The sequence below is a fragment of the Harmonia axyridis genome, chromosome 1 (assembly GCF_914767665.1).
Source record: "Harmonia axyridis chromosome 1, icHarAxyr1.1, whole genome shotgun sequence".
NCBI lineage: Eukaryota > Metazoa > Arthropoda > Insecta > Coleoptera > Coccinellidae > Harmonia > Harmonia axyridis.
Window position 1 is genome coordinate 42,400,299 of NC_059501.1, and position 19,746 is coordinate 42,420,044.

Below are 19,746 nucleotides of genomic sequence, written 5' to 3' on the forward strand. Positions count from 1 at the left end.
ATGCTAGGAGAAATCCCACTTACCCGGCGTCGCGGCGCAATAGATCACTGAGAGTTGCAACAGGAGTTCTAATTTCGAACCAGACTGTAAGACGACGACTACATGTTCGTGGTTTGAGAGCACGTAGGAGGGTACAACATCCCCGTTTGAATAGGGAACACCGGGTTCATCGACGGCAATGGGCTGAGGAGCACCACAATTGGACACTTGAAGATTGGAGCCGATGTTTATTTACGGATGAGTCTAGATTTCGTTTGGTCAACTCCGATGGACGTATTCTTGCTCGGAGGGAAAGAGGTCGAAGGTATGCAGAACAGTTTATGGTACCCACAACAGCTTTTGGCGGAGGTTCTATATGTGTATGGGGAGGCATTTGTTTGAACCAACGCACAGAGTTGGTTGTTCTGCAGAACACCACCATGACCAGCCAGAGATATCACGATATGATTATTGAACCCATAATTGTTCCGTTTGCGGCTGCTGTGGGCGAGAATATCATTTTAATTGACGATAATGGCCGTCCACACCGTAGTCGTCTGGTTAATGAAGCGCTAGAAACTCATGCTATTGATAGGATGGACTGGCCAGCTCGCTCTCCAGACATGAATTGCATCGAACATGTCTGGTCTGAGATGTCTAGACAATTGTCAACCTTAGAACAACCGATCAATAACCTGGAGGACCTTTCTAACGCTTTACGGGATATTTGGACGAATTTGCCCCAAAATTTTATAAATCGTTTTATCGAAAGTATGCCTCGTAGGGTAGAATGCTTGAGACGAGCTCGTGGGGGACCAACTAGGTACTAGCTTTACCGAAATTTTAGCCTTCTTGTGGTTTCATCATAAAATTTTTATGTTATTCAAACACAGAATTTTGAGTGTTCCTAATAAAGTCTTTTTTTCTCTCCAACTTTCCATTTTTTCATTCTTTTCTGAAATGAACCATATTATCAACTGAAACTACTCTGATATCTGACTAAATTTATAATCTTGGAGCGAATATTTCAGAAATAAATTTAGAACAAGTAAGTGATCCCTATCAATTGTTGAGCAGTGTAGTTCCCAAATTCGAAGTATGTAAACCGGTGGACTATGAACTTCAGTTCACTGATGTAAACAAATGTTAGTAATATGGTACAAGCTAAGTGCTACTTGTAATCACAGAAAATCCACTCTAATTTTCCCACAGCACTCTTGATCACGAATTCAAATGAACTCTCGTTACGAAGAACTCTTTTTACCAAAAATAATTTTCATCATCATTCCAATTCAACTTGATAGGTTTCCTGGATAATACAAATCTACATCATCCGGGATGATGTATCCCTACATATATTGTTATGGATTTTCAATAAAATTGTTCATAATTCATTATTATAGTATATATTAGGTGCACAATTAAATTTCCACTGCTTGTTAAATGGCTCCTGCGCCTCCAGCAGTAAATGCTGGTGATTTTGACATAACCAAAATGTCATGAATCAAGCTTTTAAATAATAATATTGTTAACGAACTGTTTTCACACATGTGATAGTGATTGTGTATTGGAGTCATCTTCTTTTGGATGTGTGAATATGTCTGATTTTGTGCCAAATATTAGTCATTTGCGGAACATTCCTTTCATTCAAAGAAAACGACGGCTGAAGGGCATCGTAAGCTCCAAAAAGTTCACGGGGATGCTGCTCTAATTGAAACAACGTGCAGTGATTGGTTCGATCACTTCGAAGATGGTGATTTCGATGTTGACGACTGTTCTTCATTAGGAGTTACCAGCCATGCCATTTCCAAGCTACTGTTTGCGTTGGGAATGCACTTGTGTTCCTTATGAACTGAAGTCGATTTTTCTCATGTGAACAATTGCTTCAGACGCTAAAAAGGAACGGTTTTCTTCATCGCATCATAACGGGTGATGAAAAATTGATCTATTACAACAACTAAAAATAAAAATTCATTGGGGGGACTGCCCGGTCGCGTATTGGCATTGTTTACTATGCTGCAACGCATACATGCTGTTGCAACGCGGTAAAAAATAACTGAGCCAATGCTGTCTCTACCCAGACATATCTTACCACGACTCAGCATAGGCAGGTGTTTAGACGTAGTAACTATTGTATTTTATTAATATGCTGTCATTTTCGAGACATTTTTTACCGAATTGAGGCCCCAACCACGTTCAACTTTGGTTTCTTTTGCAATTTTGCAGTTTGCTTTCATAAGAATAACAATAATATACTATCGCCAAAATAGTATATTCAATCACACTAAATTACATGTTCATGTGGATGCCTAAGAACTTGGTAGCTGCTCCGAGAGAGATGATTTCACCCGATAGTGTAAGCTATCTAAGTTTTATAAGTTTGTGTGAGAACAGGACAAATTCCGTATTATCCACATTCAGATTTGAATTATTCAATGTTCACCATGCTTGTTCACAATGATAAGTGAATTCAAGGAGATCTTGGATGTCTTGACGATTCTTTCCGCGAATGAGAATGTTCGAGTCATCTATAAAATTCACGAATGCTATTTTTTAATAGCATTTAATTTCACAACTTTTGTTGTGAAATTAAAGTCAGATCATCATTTCTTTCAATGAATGTGGACAATATACAGGGTTAATCTGGAGGAACCGACTAAACTCCAGGAACATATTGTACACGTGAAAATAATTCAAAAACTCATGTTCTTATACGATTCTCATTTGTTTTCGGGATACAGGGTGTTGAAGTTTGAATAAATTTTTTGAAATGATCAAACGAGTTTATCGAATCTTTATGAATCATTGCTACAGATCGGCAAAATAACCATAAAAACTAATAATGAATTTATTCATTTATTATTACTAACTGAATTTCTCATGACAATTTGGATTTTTCTGAGGATTTCGAGAGAATCATTCAAAAATTTTTTCTCGAAATCGGTAGCAGATACGACAAAACTACAAGAGACCATAAAGTTTAATATATCAACAAAGATTCTTTTTACATTTTTTCAAATTAACTAGTTAACTAATTTTCCCTGTAGGGAAACAGTCGACATTGTTCCATAGAAAATATCACCCTATGAATTTGCTATTGAAATTGGGATGTCACATGGTGTGAACTATCAATGATAATATTTATGCCAAATTTCAGTTCAATATCTTGTGAAGTGTAGATACTCAGGGCCAGTTGCACCATTTGCCTAAACATTGATTAAAAATTTAAACGTTGATTACTCTATGATTTCTCAAGAGAAATCAGAAATTAATCAATGTTTAAATTTTAATCAATGTTTAGGCAAATGGTGCAACTGGCCCTATAAGAGAAAAACTTGAACAAAATTCTAACTTTAATACACTGTATCTCAAAAACAAATGAGAATCGTATCAGAACATTTGAGTTTTTGTTTAATTATTTTCACGTGTATTATACACCCTGGAGTTTGGCCCGTTCCTTTGACTCACCCTGTATATTTACCGCTATTAAGAATATCATTTATATAAACAATAAAAAGCAGCGGGCCAAAGACACTGCCTTGTATCACACCTTGCACGAATGTATACTCAACACCATCAAACAAAACAGATACATGCTGGGATCGTCCCCTGAGGTAGCTCTGAAAGAACTTGAGTTGTGCATATGCCATATGCCTTGAGATTTCTCAGAAAAAATTCGTGGTTAAATTATTCGAATGCCTTTGTAAAATCCGAGAGTATCCTAGCATCTGTTCATCCATTTCTGAACCTTCAGTTATCATCTCCACTACTTTGTAAATCGCTGTCTCGGTGTTTTTCCTTCTGTGAAACCATGTTGTTGTTCATTTAGAACATTAAACTTTCAAACTTAGAAGTCTATTGACAATAATTTTTTCGAAAATTACTTAGGAGACTTATAGGTCTTTAGTTATTAATATCGTCTGGATCGTTCTTCTTATGAATAGGTTTTATCACTGCAATCTTGAGCATATCCGGAAAAACACCATATCGGAAACTCTTATTCAAGATGCCTTAATGGATGAGAAATAGGGGAGATGGTTCCTTTTATTACTCTTGTTGGGATACCGCCATAGCCTACGCTCTTCTTGTTCGGTAAGTTTTTGACTACCTTTAGGATTTCTGTATCAGTCACTATGAACATAAAGAAAGAACGATCCAGGCGAGCTACAGTTTTCAACGTGTCGGACATAGGTATTGATATTTCGATGTTGGTTTGCTGAGTTTCGAAATAAATGGCTAAAATCATCCACTGATCACCAAGTCAGCTGAACGAATCTGTAGAGCTCGAACCGTGTCATCTTCTTATGTGATATTTGATCAATCGATGACCGCAACAATGACGAAAGAAGGATTCCGTGCCAACGAAAACAACAAGAAACGCCTAATGGTGATGCTCATGGACAAGTTTATAGGTTCAAGTTATATTCAAGTTATGAGGATTCAGATACCATAATTGTAGAAAGCTATAGCCCTAACAACAGCAAAACATCCTTCGATGAAAAACGACACATCTTGTTTCTCCATGCCTTCAGCGGCTGTGACACGACCTCTTCGTTTTTCCGTCAAGGCATTTTAGCGCCCCGGAAAAATATATGAATTTTCTTTGAAGGGGCCTCTGCTATTCATCTCAGGCAGCTTTCCAATTTCATATAAAATTGTATTTGTCAATTCAAAATATTGAAGGTGCAAAAAGTCTTGTTTTATTAACTGACCTTGCGCCCCCTCAATTTGGCGCCCCGGCAAAATGTCCGGTATGCCGCTCCTGGCGGCGGCCCTGCTTGGGGAAGTTGTCAGCGTTCACTTTCCAGGATGATCTCCGGTCGGTACTTGTAGTACGGCACTTTTTCAGAATAAATTAGTTTCTAATATAGTTAGCAATTCTTGGTGTAGTATCTTTCCTACTGCATCGTGTCTCTCTTTATATTCATTTCCTGCAAACATTTGACATCCTTCTGTGTAATTTCTCGTTGAGATCACTTCATCTTCGATGGCTAGAAAAAAATTTCTGGATACATCGCACCTGATGTAAGCCAGTAATTCGACACTTCAATGTCGACATGATCCTGGTTTTGTTCCATGGGAATATACCGAAAGAGTATATTAAAATTGAACATGCATATGTATTGTTGGTTCTTGTCATGTTCTTGCTGTTGAAGTTTGTTTTCAATATGTTTTTGCTACTCCTACTATACTAGGGCCGTTAAATCTTGCTTCCTACTCTGGTGGTTGGTTCGTCATTCCAAGGTATCTGTAAAGATCATCTGACTTTATTACCCCTATTTCCTGTACATTTGCAAGAGTAATCGCGGTTCATCTTGAATTCTCCCTCGCACTACGTTGAGAGTACGACACTTGCTCAATCCGAATTCCATACCTACATCTTTCGAAAAACTTTCCACTAATTTCACAACAATTTCTTGGTGGTTCTTATTGCCTGTTATCAGTTTTAAATCATCCATGTACAGCAAATGATTGAAGTGGTAGTATTACTATTTCCTCTAATATTGAAACCCTTATCAGTAACGTTCAGTTGTTTAGAGAGTGGAAAATTCCCTCCTTGTTCTGCCCATTGCAAACTATAGAAAGTTTGTTATAATTGGATCGATCTTGTATATTTCCAAAATTTTCATCATCCAGCCATGTAAAAGTGAGTCGAAAGCCTTCTTGTCATCGAAATATGTCTTGAAAAGGTTTCGATGATTGTGTAAAAAATAACGAGGGGATTATTCAAAATACAAAATGATAACGAACATTCCTCAAGGAAAAGTGCTAATCGTAATCACGTGTTTCGGGCTATCGGTCCTCATCAGTACAGTGAAAAAATGTAAGGATGAACAACACTTGCAGGAAAACAACAAACAAACGGAGCCAACAACAGGAATCAGCCACTCATTGTTGTTTTCCGTAGGCAGCCTCAGTGGGTTTTCGGGCATCGACCAACTTCAACACGTAGACAGCTTTAGCTATGTAGTGACTCGGTTTGCTCAGAGATGGCGCCATGGTGGTAATGCGCCACACAACATCGGCCCCGGCGTATTTAAAGGGGTCGACGCGAAGCAACCGATTCACTTCTCATCAAATGGTTTGGGAAGGTGTGTCTTAGGCAGAGATCGCTGGATAGCCTAACCGATGAGTCCACCAGCGATCTCGGGACGAAACGCTAAATCCCTTGAGAGGGCGCACATTAAACTTGGCTCGAGACAGACTCGCCAAAGCTACCTGCTTGACATCCGAGTCCAGGAACAACACGCAAGTAGCTTTAGTTGTCTACGTATTGAAGTGTGCTCTTCAATATTTCCTGTAGTTCTTCAGAAGTCTTGCAGCATATTTTCTATGATCTCACATGATTGCTTCTCCCTTTTCATCCAACTCGCTTGGAAGTTACAAGGGGTCACTGTTAACAGTTGATGGGTCCAAAAACTCTCTATATTATTCTTATTATTAATTGATCAGTAAGAGGTGAGGCTATGCCTCTGTAGCTCAGAATACAAATACAAAAAATACAGACAGTACAGTCTTGAATGAAAAATCATCAGAATAAACACAAAATAAGCACAAGAGAGCACGAAAAGTCCAAAAACGCGCAATCTCTCCTCGTAGCTGGGGCGATTGTAACCATAGGAAATACGCGTAGCCCACCGCTGCACCGCCTCTAACTGGTCTACGTGATTACGTCTGCCTGAAGATTTGGGCACCAGGCCATAGACCATAGAAGTATAATATATTATATTTCTATGGGCCGGACCGGCAAACTCAAGAATCGGTCTTATGTAAGTTTTATATACAGGGTGGCCATTTGAAAACGAAACAGACGAGATTACAGACGAAATAAAGTTTTTCGATAGAAATGCTCGGACAGGTCGATTTCTGTTTCGAGGGGGACAACTTAAGATGTAGGTTACGGACGCATAGCGCTACAACCCCCACCCCCAATTATTGAATAGGGAAGATGGGGTGAGTGATACCTCAATTTAAAGGTATTTTTATACTGATTTCAGCACAGTAATTGTTTTTTCATTTTATGCATTAGTTCTCGAAATATTCATGCGTTAGTTAGTTAGGAAGGAAGCCACAGTCATGGTTGTTTTGAAGCTCAAAATGTCGATTTTTCATAAAACACTACAAGTGCCATGAAAACACCACTTCATTTTCAAATACTTAGTTAAGAATATTTCGAGAACTAATGCATAAAATGAAAAAACAATTACTGTGCTGAAATCAGTATAAAAATACTTTTCAAATGAGGTATCACTCACCCCATCTTCCCTATTCAAAATTTGGGGGTGAGGGTTGTAGTAGCAAGGGTTGAAGCGCTATGCGTCCGTAACCTACATCTTAAGTTGTCCCCCTCGAAACAGAAATCGACCTGTCCGAGCATTTCTATCGAAAAACTTTATTTCGTCTGTAATCTCGTCTGTTTCGTTTTCAAATGGCCACCCTGTATATTACATCAGACATCAGGGGAACAGCCACGGAAACATTTTGACATCACGAAAACGAGGATTCTAGCCTTCGACGTGATCTTTGCTACATGTTGGGACCAGCTCAAAACGGACGTTTTGTCAATCCCACCCAAATCCTCATTTGCCTCCGTCGTGGCGAGTGGGTGCCCTCCAAGAAAAAAATGGTGTCTCGGGTTTTTTCTTCCAATATGTAGGACAACGCACTTTTCATGATTGAGTTCGAGCAGCCATTCCTTTGACCAGCCCGATAAAGCATCCAAGTCCGACTGCAGCTGGGAATAATCTGACAAGGGGTTGTTGTAGATCTTAGTGTCATCCGCAAACTGTGAGCAAGGTGATTTCAGAAGTCAGCGATGTACACCAGGAAAATAAGGGGACCCAAAACAGATCCCTGCGGCACTCCACTTGAAACAGATCTAGCCTTAGAGAAACAATCGGACACCCTGACAGAAAACGTTCGGTTCTGCAGGAAAGCGGAGATCCATAGTAGTAAATCTCCCCTGATTCCAAAGTGTTCGAGCTTCACGAGAAATCGCCTGTGAGGAGACCCATGACCCGAAGGCCGGGACAAGACTAAATAGACAATATCAGTTGGAATGCCGCTATCAAAAGCCCTAGTCCATTCATTTATACTTTCCAAAAGATTGATGAGAACGAAACGACTAGGTAAAAATCCGTGTTTAGTGCTGGGGAGAATGCTATTTTTCAGCAAGAATGTTATCATCTCGTTCATTATCAAAAGCTCACAAATCCTCGAACACACAGAATTTAAACTGATAATGATAATTATCAGGGGAGAGTTTATAACCTTTTTTGAAAATGGGCGTTATCGATGCTTGCAGCCACTGAGGAGGAGGTCTATTAAATCGGAAAGGCTCTGTGAAAATCATTTCTAGCGGAACACACAAAGAGGTAGCACATTTTTTCAAAACCACTGCGCTCATGCCATCCATACCAGGCGATGAGTCAATCTTCAAAGCAAGAAGCTGAGACAACACAGTTTCAGGGGTAAACTGGACCGAGCTCAAGTCATCATCACAACGATCACATACAACTGCAGGTATTGGTCCATCTGGCTCAGTTGTGAATGAAGAAGCGAATGATTCGACAAATACCTCAGCCGACCCCTCACATCCCCCGAGGGTCGTCCCACCGCTACATCTCACTATTGGTACAGAAGATCTCGTCTTGAAAAAGGAACGGTCGTATTACAAAAATTTCTTTCCATTCCCGGAGGACACGAACCTACTCTCAAATTCCCTCTTAGCTTCATTGATCTTGTCCGACAGACGATTGGAATATTGACGATGTTCATCGTAGGTATCGGGCTGTGGCGTACCCAAGGGAGGGGATAAGGGGGATATATTCCCCCAGGAGGAATATCCATTATATGGAACAACCTTATATATCACAATTTTATTATGAGTAGGGAAACTTCTTCGGAAAACTTCTTCAAAACAAGGAAAATTTGAAATTTTTTTTTCTTTATTCAGTACTCAACAGTTTTTTCCTATTTCTAAGCAGGGAATTTACGATCTCAGGATTAGACAAAGAAACTTTCAGCATTCAAGGGACCGCTGGTCGTGCTTTACCCAAGCGGGTAGTTCTTATCACGCAATTACGAGCACCAGGGTCAACACAGCCCAAAACATCGGAGGCCACATCAGTATCGCTGGAAGACTCTGGAAGATTCTTAAAGATAATATTGAAAGAACTAAAGAACACTCAGAACTTTCAAAAATCTTGGAAGCATCCAGACCAATCGATGGAGAGTCGCGATCCGGAACACAAGCTCTCAAATCCCCCACCTCCTTCAGCACACCAGAGAAACCAGAAGCCAGATCAGACTGTGAATTCTAAATGCTCACGATTCTCCTCTCAGAATCAGAAATGGCAGTTTTGAGGGATTCAAGCATATGCGTATGATTTTCGAGCGTTTCCCTGCATTTCGCGAGCTCGGTTATGATGTGGGATGGGTCGTCTTTTATCGTTTTTAAATCACCAGCCATTGAGGATATTTTATTCATGAGTAGATTGAAGTGATCGATGGTGAGAGGTTCACCACTGGTGGTTGACTGGGGCTTACTGCGTAATGATCTTTTACGGGCTTCGCAGTTATGCCAACTCCATTTTGCATTTGACTCCCTCAAGTATCCCAAATCTTGCGACAGGTGGGCCTCGGTGGGCCTCGGACAGGCAGCGCATTGGGAATGTTCAACATTCCCCAACGACCCGCCACAAGCACCACAAGTAGACGGCATATACTTCGAAAAATATATATTCAGGAAAAAGAAAAAGGTACAACAATATTCACTCCTGTGGGCCTGTACAGGGTGGGCAAATTTCGATGTTTTAGCACTACAACTTTTGAACCAGAGGAGATAGACAAAATCTGGTACCCACTTCTCGATCTCTTTTTCTGAGAAACTAACAAGGGTAGTATTCATTTTTGGCCACCTTCTATTGTTTTCGAGTTATAAGCGAAAATTGGAAAAATGGCGAAAAATTGGAAAAATGGCTCGGATTTAGTCCAATCTGGACGTCCAATTTTCGATGACTTTTTCCAACATTTGTGGCCGTATATCGGCAATAACACGGCGAATGTTGTCTTCCAAATGTTCAAGGGTTTGTGGCTTATCCGCATAGACCAATGACTTTACATAGCCCCACAGAAAGTAGTCTAGCGGTGTTTAATCACAAGATCTTGGAGGCCAATTCACAGGTCCAAAACGTGAAATTAGGCGGACATGTTGCGCCGTCTTGTTGGAACCACAGCTGCTGGACATCATGGTTGTTCAATTCAGGAATGAAAAAGTTAGTAATCATGGCTCTATACCGATCACCATTGACTGTAACGTTCTGGTCATCATCGTTTTTGAAGAAGTACGGACCAATGATTCCACCAGCCCATAAAGCGCACCAAACAGTCAACTTTTCTGGATGTAACGGTGTTTCGACATACACTTGAGGATTAGCTTCACTCCAAATGCTGCAGTTTTGTTTGTTGACGTAGCCATTCAACCAGAAGTGCGCTTCATCGCTAAACAAAATAAAATGGACGTAGAGCGCGATACGTATTCCGAACAGAACCATTATATACGAAATAAAATTGCACTATTTACAAGCGTTGTTCAGGCGTGAGTCTATTCATGATGAATTGCCAAACCAAACTGAGAATAAATCACTTGACAGCTGTTAAATCGATCGCTATTTCGAACAGTAATGCCAACTTAAAGTTATAAACCTCGAAAAAAAACACCCGTTAGTTGGTTAAAATATCAAGCTACTTGGCTTGATGAATCTCTACCTCTTCGTTTACAATTGATGATTTTTTCTTAATTCTCAATTCAATCATTGCAACCCTTCGAATGTGCTAATCTAAAATGCTACAAAAAATCTTGTGAACCTTCTGTTCCTCAAATGTAAGATCGTGAATAAAAATCTTTGTCTAATCTTCACAAGAAAAGAAAATAATTCCAGTTCAACGATCTTTTCACTTCCTTCACCTAAACAGCAGATATTATTTATGTGATTTCTAACCGACACGATATCAAGGTATTCCTTCAAAAAGTTTGAAACAATATCAGACAGCCTGCAACGGTTCCCAGAAATCTCTTCACTAGCCTGAAGACTGGAAATTATCAAATTGTTCTTTCAATCTTACCTTTCTAAAACATCAACGGCCCTTTTCAACTTCAAATTCTCCTCCTCTAGACCGGAGATCTTACTTCTGGCCTCATCCAGTTCAGTGGTTAATTTTGCAATAATTGAGTCGAAGCGAATTTATTCCTGCAGAGCCGACATAGGTGGTTCGATTTTTTATTGGTTGATCACGGTCACATGGTACAAATTAGCCATATTTTGTCAGTTAAAACAGAATAATATAATTTGATAAAATGTAATACTCATTTTAATTCATACAATTTCAGACTAGTTATACCATAGACCTATATCTAATAACATGGACTGGGCGTTAGAGAGAGACCATTGATATCGGTGTATTGTGATAAGGATGAAAGTTTAAAGGCATAACATTGGTTTTCTGAACTGATTGTATGTGTTTTCTTGTGGTGATTACATATTTTCAAACAATTTACTGAGTGTTTGTTGGTGTTCTGGTGCTTATTTTAGTACTAATAAACAATTTTGAATATCTCTGCTTCGTGTGTAGCTTATAATTGTGTTGTTATATCCAAGAACTAAAAAACGCAATACAGGTAGTCGGACTGAGGTTAAATCTCGAAAAAAAAAAGATGATGACCAATCTAGTCCCTAATAAGCTTTTAAGTGTAGACAACAATCAGATAGAAATGGTCCATAGTTACATATATCTGGGGCATGAAGTGAGGATTGGTAGAGACAACCAAACAGCAGAACTGCTCAGAAGAACAACTTTAGGATGGGCAGCATATGGCAAACTTCGTGATGTCTTCAAGAGCGATATTCCAACCAAGCTGAAGAGAAAGGCTTTCAACATGTGTGTTCTACCCGTTCTAACCTACGGTGCAGAGACCTTAACCCTGACCAAAGCATCGGCAAGAAAACTGCAGAAAACGCAGCGCAGGATGGAACGATCGATGCTGGGAATAAGTCTAAGAGACAGAATTCGAAACGAGGAGATTCGCAGAAGGACGGGTGTTGATGATGTTTTGGAGAGAGTGACGAGAGCTAAATGGAGGTGGGCAGGACATGTTGCAAGATCTAACGACGGAAGATGGACGAGGAAAATTCTGGAATGGCGACCAAGAGCAGACAAGCGAAGCCGAGGCCGACCTCCAACGAGATGGACCGATGACTTGAAAAGAATCCACACCAACTGGATGGAAGCCGCACAGAATAGAGAAAGATGGAAATGCCTTGGGGAGGCCTATGTCCAGCAGTGGACGGTTTAGGGCTGAATGATGATGATATCCAAAAAAGGGTTGGACGTGACATTTCATAGGTAAGAAAACAAGAAGGGATTTATCGTTTATTTGATTGAATATTTTCACAGGTTAAATTGAATGGGTGATGGAAATATGGAGTAAAGACAAAAAACCTTCTGCCACAACCGTAATATGTAGTAATCACTTCAAAACAATGGACTATTATGTCAATCTCTATACCAAAAGTTTTGAAGGAAGGAGCAATACAATTTTGATATTGAGAACATGTGTTACTAAAATAATAATGAATACTATACAGCAAATTCCTGCCCTTCATAGATACGGAGTTATGAATTTTTGACCATGTTATTCCAGTTTCGAAGCCCTGATTCGAATCTCTTCGTCGGATGTTAATCATAATTTTTTTCATATTGATATTTATTATATGTTTTTTTTCCATATGTGCTTGCATATATAATAAACCCATGTATAAAATTTGCAGTACTTTTTTAAACCGTTAGAGTAGAGGAAGATGTATATTTTTGGAACGTAAGGCTGAATTCCTCCTTTGATAGGAAAAATATGGCACTTTCATTCCCAATAACACTCACTATTTTATTTTCTCTGTCTATTTTTTAAAATATTTGGGCTATTTTTTCAGAAGATAGAATATATAAAATTTTAAAAGTTTCATAAATTTTCTGTTGTGTTTTTACTTATCTCAAATTTTGAATTTCCTAAAGCTCAGTTACACTTACCTAAAGCTACATTATATCGAATATAAATTTAATTATCTATAATATTATTGATATACTGAACTATCTAAAAACTCTGGAATAGAAATTAAAAAATATTTTCTTTCAGGTAGCACTCAATAAAATTCACCTTTTTCTGAAAGAAATTTTACATAACATGAAAATCTGTACCATACAATTCTTAAATGTGATTCATTTAACCATTTCAATACTATTCTCATCCGAATAACTCAATATTTTTCTGTAAAAAAAAATTGAAAGCGGGTTATTCTCATAGCCATATCAAGCTATTTCATTACTATTTCCATCCGAATAACTCAATATTTCTCATTAAAAAAATTAAAAGCGCTTTATTCCCATAGCCATTTCGTTATTTCAATAATCAATTAATGCGAAAAACTCAATATTTCTCCAAAAAAAAAGAATTAAAAACGCCCTATTCCCTTAGTAAATTCGCATTTTCTGCCTTTCTACTTCCATCCTTCACAACACCTCTCTCTCTTCGATAGTCCGCAGAGCGAAGCGAGTAGAAGCCACGTGAGGGCCACAGATTACGGATTATCCGTAATCTGTGGTGAGGGCCAGTCCATGTTATTATAGGTCTATGAGTTTTACCAATATTGTATTTCGTTTTGATTCGGAGGTTAACCGTTGACATTGGCGTTTATTCTCCTGTGATTTTTCCTTATAATTAATAGATTAAACTAATTTTCGATAATTATTAATATTCCAACATCCACTTATACTGTGTAGTATTCGTGTACTAGAAGGTAGGCCTTTTTAGGGTCAATTTATACTAATACGGGTATTTTTGAAGCTAACTGATAAGGGAATTTTTTTTCTTTTCTGATGGAATTGTCATCAGGGGGGTCTGGGGACCCCCCTCCCCCCTCACCAAAAGCCAAAACCAAAGATCTTCTCACACCAAAATCTAAAGTAACTTTGAATAGACTATTCTTAATAGATGAATCATCTAATGAAAGTAATTATTCTCAGGCAGATCTAACACTTCTAACAAGGGAAATAGAGCTGATTACAGCCACCTTTAAGAATGATCAGGAGATAGTTAACGAGACTAGTGAATTATCACAAACTATTACAAATATTGTTAATAATCATAAACCTATTAAAAAGCAAAAAATAGCCCTCAAATATGATATTAATGACATGGGTCCATTTATAGTTATTATGGAATCCAAATCAGGTAGTAATATAGGAAACATTCATCCAATGAATTTAGGTAAAAAATTAGCTGCCTTGAACATCAAGGGAATAAAAAATATTTCTAAAAAGGGTAAAAAGAGAATAGCTGTAGAGTTTGATATACCGGACCGAGCCAATAGTTTTTTGAACAACCATCCTTTTATACAGGATCAGGATATTGATGTGTTTATCCCTGCACGTATGGTATGTAGTAGAGGGGTTATAAAAAATGTCGGTTCTGATATAACGAAGGAGGATTTTTTGAACTTTGCTCAATCAAGGGTAACGATATTGGATGCTCGACAACTTAACAGAAGGGTAGTTAGAGACGATAGGATTAGTTATGAACCATCCAATACATGGGTGGTTACTTTTAAAGGGAAAAATCTACCAGACAAAATAGGATTGTGGGGCTGTATTAGGCATGTCTCACTGTATGTGGGACCTGTCATACAGTGCTATAATTATCTCAGGTATGGCCATACTAAGACCAATTGCCACTCTCCTTTGGAATCAAAAACATGTAGGAATTGCGGGGAAAATCACGACGAAGCAATATGCTCGAATTTGGATAAGCCAAAGTGCATTTTTTGTGATGGGAAACACGCATCAACGCATGTCCAGAATTTGAGCGCCAAAGAAAAATTAATAATTTGATCGCTGTTCAAAATATTTCATACTTTGAAGCAGTAAAACTAATGCCAAAAACATACAAGGGGAGCTCAACAAATGTACAAGATAATTCAACACCGAATCAACTTAGATCAAATCTATTTCCACAACTCCCAGTTAGAATCACCGACACAGTGCAGGATGCTGCTATTATAACGGTGCAAGATAGAATGTCTCTTATGCCTACAAGACAGACTACAATGTCTTATTCTAACGCCTTAAGTAAAAAGAAGAGAAGAAATCCAATGTCACCTACATATGACCGACTTATTCATGAAGCACAATTATTTGATATATCTCTTCCATTGTCTCCTATTATTGGAAATAATGAATCATCCCAAGTCTCTTCTCACCCCAAACCCAACCAAGAAAAAGCGCCATCACTATCAGATAAAGAGCTAATTAATATAATTTCAAAGCGTCTTACAGAAAATGATTCATCTGAAATGATAAAGAGTCTTGCAGACTTAATCCATAGCAAATACGTCCAATCACCCATCCCAGGAATTAATACTGATCCGATAGGATCAGAGAATATGAATTGTGAATAATAAGATCCAGTTTATTCCTCCGTGGAGTTTATCATGGATCTTTTACCTTAAGTATCAAGATGTTTGATATACTTCAGTGGAATTCAAGATCAATTATTCCTAATATAGACAATCTGCGAACATTAGTGGAGGAAAATCGCCCCAGTGTGATTTTATTATCTGAAACCTGGCTTGATGAGGACCACAATTTTGTGGTTCATGGATTCCATGTGTTGAGGCAAGATCGAGACACTCGAGGTGGAGGTATTGCCTCCCTAATTAAACATAATATCCCTTTCTCGGAGCTGAATATGAATCTTGTCAAAGGCCCTGACAGGACTCAAGTTCAGGGAATCATAATAAATAGGTAGTCTAAATCTCACTATCATCAATATTTATTCCCCTCCGCAGGTTAAGTTACCCATTACATTTTGGAGATCTCTGATTGATAACATATCACAGCCTTATATCATATGTGGTGATTTGAATGCTCAGGATCCTACTTGGGGGTCGGGTACTCAAAATGGAAATGGCAAAGTGTTGAGTGAACTTCTTTTGTCAGATGATGTGACTATACTTAATGATGGTTCAGCAACCAGAATCACCATACCTGGTACCAGTTTGAGCGCTCCTGACATTACCATATGTTCAAGTGATCTTAAAATCAAAGCAAAATGGGAAATAATTCCTGATCCTGGAAATAGTGACCACTTTCCTATTATGACATCACTGAATTTTTCACCACAATTGTACGAAACATATAGATCTCATTTTTCTTCTAGGAAATACAACACCTCCCAGGCAGATTGGTTGAAATATCAAGAGTATATTGAGAGTGCCATAGAAAATAGGAACACTGATAATTTGGAGGAATTAAGAGATCTTATTTTAGAAGCAGCTGAGGCCTCCATACCTAAGAGAAAAACTCCTCGGCCAACTCCCTACAGGAAACAATGGTGGAGCAATGATTTGTCTGAAGCGGTGAAGATGAGAGCTAGAGCTTTCAATGAATATTTACATGATCCATCTCTCGAAAAATTCCTCTATGCTAAAAATGTTCAAGCTGCAACCAAGAACAAAATTCGGCAGGTCAAACGTTATTCATTCAGGATGTTCTGTGAAAATTTATCTACATGTAATGGTAAAAAGCTCTGGTCGGACATAAGTAAGTTTGAGCACGGATTTAGACCCCCAATAAAGAGAGTTACATCCCAGACATGTGGACAGGAAATACTTACACGACTGTGTCACTTGCAAAATACAAATATTCCCCGGACCATTATACCAAAAAATTACAGACCTTCAACTTTCCCACCTATTACTCTGGATGAGTTGATCATGGCTATAAGGACAAAGAAAGAATCATGCCCTGGCAAAGATGGAATAACATATAGTATGCTGAAATATTTACCGATCCAGGCTACAATGTTGATGACGGGATTATTCAATCAACTGTTCAATGCCCCACATATTCCTCTATCACTCAAAGATACCGTCGTTTTCCCCATTTGTAAACCTAATAAACCTCCAAATGATTCGATGAGTTACAGACCTATTTCTCTGACTTCCTGCATCCTGAAAGTGTTTGAATCCCTTATAGCCACCAGGTTGGAGAGAATTTACGAGGAATCAGTTGATGGACAGGAACTTCAGTTTGGTTTTCGCAAGGGAAGATCAGTGAATGATGCTTTATCACTTTTGATAACAACGTTATATTCTGCACTATCAAAAAATGAAGTTGCCATTGTAGTGTTCCTTGATATCAAGCAAGCGTATGACTCAGTCCAGTTTGACCTTCTTGAACAAAGCTTATTGAACATCAATGTCTCTCAAAATATAATTGAACTATTAAGGTCACTGACAGTACAGAGGAACGTCTATCTCATTGATCCATTTACCGGGGAACTTATAGGACCAGAACAAACACATGTAGGCTTAACACAGGGATCACCGAAAAATCCTATCTTATTTAACATCTTTGTCAAAGATGCACAAGAGTATATTGATATTCCTGGTGTGGTAACCTTGAAATACGCAGATGACACTACAATAATAGCTACAAGATCCTCTATTGGGGAGGCTGTTGATAAGATGAATAGGGCATTGAGTTCGATAGAAAGGTGGACAAATTCCAAATTTCTTCAGTTATCCCCGGAGAAATCGTCGGCCCTCTGTTGTCGCAAGTCAAAGGAACCAATTAACATTCCACACTTAAAACTATATAATAAGGATATCCCATGGGCGGAATCTGTTAAATATTTGGGTGTAACAATACATCAAAATCTCGATTGGTCCCAACATATTAATAACATGTCCGCCAAATCTATCCAAGGTATTAATGTGATGAAAGCATTGTGTAGAACCTGGTGGGGTTGTCATCCAGCAACTCAACTCCGGCTGTACAAATCTACAGTTCGACCATTGCTAGATTATGGGAGCATTTTTTATGGAAAATGTTCCAGATCTCTTAGGGAGAAATTGGATAGAACTCAATATGCTGCTTTACGTGTAGTAATGGGATACATGAGGTCAACTCCGATACACATAATACTGGTAGAAACTAATGAACTTCCACTCGAGGAGCGTAGACTTTTCTTGGCAACAAAATTTGTATCTAAGTTACATAGGATTCTTAATGACCCTGTGCTTGCCAACATAACTTCTCTCAGATACTGGACTTACCGGGGTAACCCTCCTCCCATAGTGGAGAGTCTTAGGATTTTGAATAATGTAGAAGGTATCTATTCATCTCTCCACCTTCCCTGCTTTTTGCGTGAACTAGCTGTTCATACTACGTCAATTGAATACCACTCCCTCAATCTGTCTAAGACCTCGACAGATAACTCAGCGGCTTTTGTCTCTGCATGTTTGGAACAATACCCAGAATACAAAATTCTATTCACAGATGCCTCAAAAACTCCTAATAAAACAGGTATAGGTGTTTATAGTTCTATAGGGGTTGGGATATCAAAGATGATACCCAATTACTTCTCCATATGCTCGGCTGAATTGTTAGCAATCTTGGAGGCAACATGGGTAATTAAAAGTAAAAATCTTACAAAATGTCTGATAGTTTCGGATTCCAAGGGGGCACTTGAAAAAATAACGAACTGGAAAAATGCAGGTAAAAATGATCATATTACACTTTCTATCAGAGCCAACCTAATATATCTGTATGAAAATGATTTCTCTGTTAGGCTTGTATGGATACCCAGTCATACAAATATTTATGGAAATGAACAAGCGGATTATTTAGCACGAAATAGTTCTGAAAGGTCTCCAATTGTTAGAGCGGATGTGGCTGATTTTTGGCCGACTTTCAAACGCATTGTCTGGGAAAGATGGAAGGAACGCTGGATTGAGAAAATGGGTAACCGTACTTTTGCTCAATATGTGGCTCCAAGATCCATAGGTGTGAAACCTTGGTTTTTGGGTGTTGATCTGACTAGAGGTAACATAGTTACGATCAATAGATTAAGAACTCAACATTGTTGTTCTCCTGTACATTTGCACAGGATTCATATAAGGGAGAGAGATCTTTGTTCCTGTGGTGAGAGGGGCGACATAGCACATATATTTTTCGCGTGTAAAGATAATATGGAAAATTGCTCAAAGTTATATAATGATCTCTTAAAGATCAAGGCTTCAGGGACTTTTCCACTTAACATATTTGATTTACTATTCTCTAAAAACATCACAGTGTATAGGTTGCTGTACAATTTCCTTTTAGCTTCAAAGATCAAATTGTAAAATACCAACTATAGAAAAAAAAAAATTGTGTTTTAGTTGATTCATTTTTGTTTTTATGTGGTATAATATTCCCTATCGTTATTTCCTTCTATTTTAGTGCTTTGTCTGAGTTTTGGGAAAACCCTGGGTAATCGTGAGTCCCTGCCAAGGTGATTCCTCCGAATGTTAAATTAAATAGTAAAAATACTAGCAATTAACAATGGTTTGAGTGTATGAGGTACGATAAATGCAGACAAAAATAAAGTGGGAACCCACACCCCTCCCACTCTAGGAGGGTCATTTGTTTGATGTGTCGATGGTCTCAACCAAGCACATGATAAAGGAGTGAAGAAGAAGAAGTATTTCGTTTTGTGAACTGAATCCGAAATTTTTCAATTAATTTTATCTATTTCAAATTCTCCCTAGGAATATTTTGAATGTGTACCCTCCTAATAATTGATATTATGCCATAGTTAATTCAAAACAACATCCTCTGCATCGAATTTATAGACCATTATGTCACGTCCTAAATAAATTGAGAATAAAACCT

General features: G+C 38.4%; 1 protein-coding gene across 1 annotated transcript; it reads left to right on the forward strand.

Annotated features, from left to right (window-relative positions):
- Positions 1 to 11,752: 11,752 nt before the first annotated feature.
- LOC123689085 lies at positions 11,753 to 16,281 on the forward strand. The gene is made up of 4 exons (XM_045604028.1): positions 11,753 to 12,313; positions 14,059 to 14,469; positions 15,879 to 16,170; positions 16,250 to 16,281. Exons 1-4 carry the CDS (start codon positions 11,753 to 11,755, stop codon positions 16,279 to 16,281), a joined length of 1,296 nt encoding a protein of 431 aa, XP_045459984.1.
- Positions 16,282 to 19,746: the final 3,465 nt, after the last annotated feature.